The sequence below is a fragment of the Tuber melanosporum genome (assembly GCF_000151645.1).
Source record: "Tuber melanosporum whole genome shotgun sequence assembly, scaffold_126, strain Mel28".
Classification (NCBI taxonomy): Eukaryota; Fungi; Ascomycota; class Pezizomycetes; order Pezizales; family Tuberaceae; genus Tuber; species Tuber melanosporum.
The window spans coordinates 236,860-244,840 of NW_003298784.1; the positions used below are offsets into that span (position 1 = coordinate 236,860).

Genomic DNA, 7,981 nt, shown 5'->3' on the forward strand with positions numbered 1-7,981 from the left:
TCGTGTCGGCAGGAATGTCTGGAAGTGGGATACGCAGAGTGTTACCAGGGTTCATTGCGTGTTATTATAACCACCATCAGCAGATCTGCTCAAATAAAGCTTGGTTAAGGACTGTGCACGAGTACTTGTGTCTGGTAATTCGGGGACTCTTGTGCATATCCGCGTTCTAGATCAGCCCTTTAGCAACATACCCCCCCAACACCATTTGAGGTGGTTAGCGGCTCAGCGGCAACCAACCTGACCTCAGGCGGGAGGTATCATACTCGTACAGGAACTTCCCCCAGGGATCCGCAAAACACCGGCATATATCAAAAAAATCTATGCCTACAGGTATCCGTATACGAGCTGTTGGAAATTGAAGTAGACGGAGGAGATAAAACCAGTGGTTGTTGCAGAGATAATGATAGAAAGGAGGGTTTTAGGTAGTGGATGAAGATAGCTCTGATGAAGATGAAAGAGCTTCGTATTGTATGTGTAGACAATAGAGAGAAGAGAAGCGAGGAGAGTTTCGTACAGGAAGTAAGGAGTGGAGATGGTTAACTTCGGAGAAAGAGGGGAAAAAAGAAGGAAAAACATATGAAGGGTGTACTGTACTCGAGTAGGTATGAATGGTGTTTGACTCTTTCCAGCCAAGTGCGGGGCTACCGTACCTACACCCTACTTATAAGGCCACAGATGTCAAGCCCCATTTGAAACCCGACTGCCTCCCCGCCACACCCACTGTGACATGAATGGGTCTGAATGTTTCACCTTAGACTAACACAATACCGGTAGTATGATTCTTGAGTTCCAAGATCTGTGAGACACACAAGTATCATGCTCGCCAATCCCATGATATTGTTCCTGTGAACTCGAAAGTTCCCACAAGCTTCCACATCTGCTTCTGCAGGGGCTGGCTCACTACACTGTCTCGTTTGGTTGTGTTGCTGTGCTCGGTGCAATGCTTTGTTCAGTGTGGGGTTCTGTACGAGTACAGTATCGTACGAGTACTTGTACTCGGGAGTCTAACCGTGCCAAGGTTCCTACCGAACACTCACTGCCAAATCGCAACACTTCTCCGAAAAAAAAAAAAAAAAAGACCGTTCAACAAAGAAAAAAAAGTATTTAAAAATTGCTTCCATGAAACCTATGCAGCTTTTTAAAATAATCATGAAATCATGAGATCTCAATATGGGCTCAAAAATAAAATTTGCCTTGAGCCTAATCTGGCGTTGAGTTGTGCGGCGATTTACCAGTAGAACTGCGGGATGTTCCCCAATGGGCAGGAGCCTTGGCACGGTTACAGGGTCGGTAATGTGTTCGGTGCTTGCATGTTCTATTCGGTGAAATGTTTTCGCTACGATACCGGTACAAGTACGAGTAGGTCAAATTCTCCTTCCCCCGCTGATTGAACTCCTCATGCCGTTTTCCCCGAGCCCACACCCAGCAAGCGAGAAAGACAGGGTAATATTAGGATGTAGGCAAATTGTAGAGGCCATGTTAGATAAATGCATTTTTCTTTAAGTGCATTTATTGACAAATTAGTTAAACAATCAAATTATAACAGTAGGGAGAACAATTCATTGTCTTCACTACTTTTTACAACTCCCAGGATACAGGGTTCACTGTTTTGGTATCATGTGGGTGCGTTTCAGCAAAGACTGGGAAACTTCCTTTTTGGTGGTCTTGAGTTAGCGGCACTTTTATCATAGTTTACATAGCAACCACTTCCATGTTGAAAAGTTCTAAGTAGGTACGCATCATACCCGAGACGCCCGGAAAAAAATGGCCCCCGAGAAGATCCCTATCCCCCCGTGTTAGTCACGTTTGAAGAAATATACTTGAGAGATCAGTGCCTGGCTTCCAATTCAGCATCTCTATCAAAAGAAAACTCTCTCCAGGCTCCTGTTGAGAAATGGAAGGCTTGTGTTACGAGCTGGTCGCGTTCCTTCAGTCTTCATTAGGGGGCGCTCGCAGCTGGGCAGGTGGCGAACCTAGATCATTAAGGGTAAATTTCTTGTTACCCTACCTTGATGAATTCCCTTTTGGCCCCGCAAGATACCCCTATTCTTCACCCGCCTAGTTTCGTCGCGCCTAGTGAAAACTCTACCATAATACTTGTATGATACCACTTATTTTGACCAGAATCGACATCAACACCCCTGCTCCATGCTGATCTCTTATTCCCGGCCCTCGAACGAATCCCGGTACTCGAGTACCTGTAAAAGTTTTGGGTTACTCGAGTATCTCAAAAGTGCGCATCTCGTATTCGGTCTTGGCAGGGACGGCTCCAACCAATGGCTTCGATGTAGAAGAATCTCCTGTCTTAATATTCGTGTCACCGGAAATATTACTCTAGTAACCACTACCCGCATGGGGCGGGGCCAGGGAGGTCGGAACCTCCGATAATAAAGTCTCCGTAGAGGCCACCACTTGTTTTCTCTTCCTTAATCCCCTTCACGTCGCTCGTTTTCTCACGCTCCTTTTTCTCTTTACAGCGGGTTAACATTCGCTGCCCCCCATCTGTCAAAATGAGTGAATTGACGGTTGGTCAAGTGTCTGGTATAATCAATCTTTGTGTTGTTATAGGTGGGTGACATTTGGGAGCCTCAAGAATTGATGAGGAGCTGACCAGATGATTTAGTGCAACTTACACTCCCTCTTGCATTCGTCCTAATTCTTGTGGCATTTTTGGAAAATGAAAACAATGCCGTAACGTGGTATGAGACGCCTTTAATTTTTTTGATATCATCGGCGATTGAAGTCCTATTCACTATTCTATCCTAGGTCTGTTGTTGGGAGAGCGCTCCAGGCCTCAATGTGGCCTTCCATCCTCTCTGCCGATTCAGCAGCCAGCCGCGGAGTGCGCAAACGCGTTACCTTCATCACAACTCTCTCCACAGTAGCCTTGATAATTCTCGCAGTTGCCGGAGTCGTCACACCTCTTGGTCTGAATGAGGAGGTAACTCCCAGTTTCACTGAGCCGGTTGCCTTCGGGTACCTCAAAGACACCTCGACTTTTGGCCAGGGCACTGGCAGTCGTTCCGGATATGTATTCTCCCGCCTGTGCGGATGGATGATGTGGCAGAACTGCCCAGGGACATTCGCCGGATTCACTTACACCGCCAACAGGACGGGAATGTACCTCAATGGAACCGACGATGCATATCTGGACACAAAAGTCCCCCAGAATATCACCGAGATATTCAAGAGCGGTACCAGTGGGCGTGGCAATCTGATAAGCGGGCCATTTGACGTCCAGCATAGGCTCTTCATCAACGTCAAGGACTCGGATGTTAGAAACAACGCCAGTAAGAGAGTTCCAATGAACCAGGGTAAAGTGCACACCAAGGGGGTCGCCGCGACGCTCCGGAGCGTGATTCTTGACGACAACTTTGTGCTCGTAGAAGGATTAATCGTGGATGCCAAGAGCGGGGGAGTAGGTTTCCGGAACCATTCCGCCCCGGCAAACCTGCAATACGGCGGAACGTGGGAGGAGAGCCTTCTCTGGGTGGAGCCTGTTTCCCAATGTGTTGACAACAACTTTACTATTGACTTCACCATCAATGCCGACCGCAACGTAGACGACCTGCACTTGACCGATCACGGAGGATGGGTCAACCTTGTTCGCGACCGGCCTGATTTTGATCGCGCAGATTCCCAGCTGGATGTGCAGCTCTGGCAGCGTGCATATAAAGGAGCTTGGGTGACGAACATGATAGCAGCCTCGTTCCACAACGTCACCAGGAACATTACGAGCTTGGGGAAGAGCTATTCCCTTATGGGAGGGAACTCTAGGCTCGGCCTGAGCGGTTATAAGACCACAGCAATCGGGGTCGGAGATATGAATGGGAGCTGGATGAAGGGTAGCCGTAAAGGAATTGATACTTCAAAGAACTTTACCGCCGCAAGTAATTACCACCTCCCCCCTCCTCCTTTTGATAATATTTCTAACCCAAATGACAGACACCCTATGTATAGGTTCCGCGGGTGTTGACATGTCAAACATCACCAATGTCGCTGTAAAGTGCAGCACACTTCTCGGAGCTGCAAAGCGTGCTGATGGCGGTGACCCGGGCAAGATATACGACGTCGGGTCCCGTTGGTCCATCCCAATTTACACCTGCGCGACAGTGGTCAAAGCCTCCGTGAAGGTCGTAACTCTGACTATGAACGGCACGCACACCCTCGAGAACCTGCGCGTTGATAAAGTGGTGCCAAAGAACTACTCCTCGACATCGGCGATGCCGGTATGGGCCGTCGAAGACACAGGCATGAAGATCAACGACGTGGACCCCTTCTGGGGTATTGTGGACCCAAAATACAAAGATGCCCCGCACCTCTGGACCATCCAGCGCGAGCATCTGTGGTTGCCGTCTGTCGGTGATGGTGTTTCCGCACCACTCGACTCCTCCAGCTCGTTCGGGCTCCTGAGCGTTCCCGGCGCAGCGCTCGCAGAGATTAGCACTGAGGATGACTACTCTGGCGAACGCAACTTTGCCCTCCTGACCAAGTGGCGGAAGCTAAGCGCTACGCAGAACTCCACTGGATCCATACTGAACCTTATCTGGACCGACATCGTCGCGAATAACCTAGTCGGTACCAAGAGCGTGCCCTCCGCATACGGAGTCGCTGACGCAGGCGGCAGCTCCTCGGCCGGTATGCTCGTTGTGGAGACGTATAGCAAAAAAATCACTTATGACCTTCTATTCGCCATACCAGCTTTCATGATACTAGCGATGTGGGTTGCATCCCTGTTCATTGCTTTGCTAATGTGGATTGCATCGAGGGTCTCGCTGGCGGTTGTCCGAGAGTTGATCAACCAGACGAGCACCGGGAGGTCTATCACGAATCTGCTATACCCAGAAGCATGTGCGCACAGTGCTCCCACGAGGGTTTGGGTTAAAAATGCTGGGCGGAAGAAAATGGGCTTTGTGAGTCTACGTGAGAAGGGGGATGATGGTGACGGGAGTATTAGTGATGCCGGGACCCGGGAGGGCGGGGCGCAGAGGACGGGAACGGGACTCCGCTTTGGCGAGGTGGAGCAGAGCGGCTCTCAGGCGCCGGTTGGGAAGGTATTTAACGGGCACTTCGAAAAGCTCGGGTGACCCGGGAACCGACCCGTTGGCTGGGCTCTTTCTTGCTCTTCCCTCTCCCTCTCCTGGGTCGCCTATATTAATATCTCTTTATTCATTCCTTTCTTCACGCTCTTTAGGATTTATTTACGAAAATTAAGTTTAATCATCACAACTACGACTGGGGGGTCCCAATTTTCAATATAGATAGGTTTCGCGGGAGTAGGTGTTCGAGTGAGTCTCCATGACCCTGAGTAGAAAAGGGAACGGGAGCGGCGACAAATTCCTTCCCCCGGAATTGCTGGAACCGCGATAATTTATAGTTTTCATTAAAAAAATCGTATTTGTTAGCGACTTCGGCTCAGTGGTTTTATCGTGATGGCCTTCATGCTTATGGAATATCTAATATCCAAGATATGGACCCGTTGACCTCTATCTCAACATGATATCCCCAGAGTCTCGAGGAGCTACGAGCTCACTGTACTGTTCACAACGTGCCTAATCCCAAGCGCATTATATCGTAGAAGCTCGGCACTCGGTTCCCCCCCCCCGATACCGAACCCACAAATCCGCAAGCACAAGCCCCCGACCAAGGACCACAGGAGCTCTATCAACAGCAAATCACACCCTCTCCATCTCCGGATGATACGATATTCGGACTCCCTACTACTCGCGCAAAAACGAAAATCTTTGGCATCCTCATTCTTCGGTCCGAATCACTCGACCAACCCATTCCGCTCTATGGGCGCAAAGGGTGAGGCTGGGTGAGTGATCGCGTGTGAGTGAAGGAGGAGGGGGGGGGTTGGGTGATATGGATATGCGGGCAATTTCCCTATAATTATTAGAGTTGTGAAAGGCGCTAAAGAGTGCATGAAGGATCTTTTTTTTTTTTTTTGAAACAAAATGGAAAGGGAGTTTGTGGGTTCTCATGGATGTTGAAATTTCTGGAGCAATTCACTGATAGTTCCCGTTATTCCGGGGGCATTTTTTGCAGAGGCACGAACGCATTAACGTGATGGTTTTATTGCATATATCCACTGTTTGACCGATTGCGATGGGTGGTTTTTTTTTTTTTACGATATTTTACTTTTTCTGCTCTGTGGTGCAGATATAGGGTGCTTCTATCTGTTGCTGATAAATGTTGTGTCTCGTTGGTTGGTGGGGGCAGCATGGTTCTATCATAGGATAGATAGGGATTACCCCCAAGCTCGCAGGACGTATCGGAGGCACCTGCAAGAGTATCATATCATAAAAGGGAGAGAGATATGATATCATACAAAGTCCCCACAAAGATATAATCCAGGAGTGCTCTTCTGTGCGGTTCATGATATCATACCAAGGTTTCGGGGGGGTTATCAATACCCTACCGGCTCGGTGGAAAACCATGCCTCTTGATAACCTCTCTTTGTATCAGTCCCCATCATCTCCCATTACTTTTTTTAACGGATTGGACCTCCCGCTCGGTATCCACTCCTTTGTCGCTTTTCTTGTACTGTATGGTACAGTACTCTTCCCGCTGCGGTAGACCACACATGGTAAGTTGGCTTTGGAGGGGGGGGGTTCCAAACTGTCCCGGTTCCAAAACCCCTTCCAGAGGTGAATGAGGATCAGTACTCGTATGGTACCGTGACGAATTGTGTTACTGGCAAACGCGGGTCATCTCTCAATATTATCGAGCAGATAGCATTGGACGGCGGGGTGGTAGTCGGTCAGACATATCACAACATTTTGAAGTATCATAAATCACTCAAAAAGAAAAAAGGCAGTAAAAAAAAATAAAAAATAAAAAAAGTAATTGTTGAAATGTGGGAAAACCTCACTTGCCCTCCCCCTCCGACAATACTCGAGTACTCGAGAACGGTAGAGAATTAATCTAGTTATGACGATCTAATTGGTCTCTCGACGTATAGCGCAGTACCAGTATGATAGTGGCACCTTCGTACAAGGTGCGACCTCAATGAACGAAATCGACAACCTTTCCCGCTCAGAAGTCCGGCAAATCATTCATTCTCTCTCTTTTTTGTTTACTCGAGTAGCTAATTCATGGCACAAGAAATGCACTTTTTTTTACTTCCTGACACTTTCCCGTGCCGGTCCCCGAGAGTTCGACTGCAGTAGCTTCTCCCGATTGTACTCGTATATTCAGTAGCACGACGAACGACCACCGTTCTCTCATTTCAGGGGTGAATTCGGAGGTTCGGGGAGTTTTTTTTATTTTTTTTACCTCCTGATTTTGTTAACTTGAGGCGAGGTTTTTTGGGGGAAGAAGGTCGTGTACTATCTGCTTCCGTCTACTCGTACAATACCACTCTTCCTGGTTTGGAATGTAGACGCATGTTGGGCTATCGACGTCTAAACTCCTGGAGATGAATGTTGAGAAAGTGAAGGGACCCCCCCCTCCCCGCATCCCCCAATACAGTATCTCTTGCCCGGGGGTGTCAATGGAAATGGGGAAACACAAGGTTTGCCTCCGCAGAGATTTTGTGGGTTACAATTTAATCATGCGTGGTATTGTCCGCTGCAGAGAAGATGCACCCCCTACGAGCAACTTTCCAAGCAGGTGCGCTTAGTAATGATGGATCGATTGCGACAGAATTACGCGTTGGGTTGGCACGACAGATGCATCACCACCCACTCACCCACACCCCTCCTTTCCTTCGATTATTATTCCACGGTAGCGCAACGGATCCCATGCCGGCCCCAGAAAATGCCCGAAGCCCGATCTCTAATTACGGTACTCGAGTAGAAAAAATCGCCACAACGAACTCTGAGAAACAAATCGAATTATTATATCTACCCATAGAACCCTACCCGATGCAGGCGTCTCTTGGAGGAATGGATAAGTGGTTTTTTTTTCATTTCTAATCGGATAAATTCAGCTGGAGAAAGCGGTGGCAAGGGAAAAGTGCAAAATCTTGGTGAGAGCG

The 7,981-nt window shown here is 48.5% G+C and overlaps 1 protein-coding gene; it reads left to right on the forward strand.

Moving 5' to 3' along the window:
* Nucleotides 1–2,456: 2,456 nt before the first annotated feature.
* On the forward strand, nt 2,457–5,150 carry GSTUM_00002282001 (uncharacterized protein). XM_002836040.2 has 4 exons: nt 2,457–2,568; nt 2,624–2,699; nt 2,767–3,890; nt 3,946–5,150. The coding sequence occupies exons 1-4, from the start codon at nt 2,511–2,513 to the stop codon at nt 5,085–5,087; spliced, it is 2,400 nt and encodes a 799-aa protein (XP_002836086.1). The 5' UTR covers nt 2,457–2,510; the 3' UTR covers nt 5,088–5,150.
* Nucleotides 5,151–7,981: the final 2,831 nt, after the last annotated feature.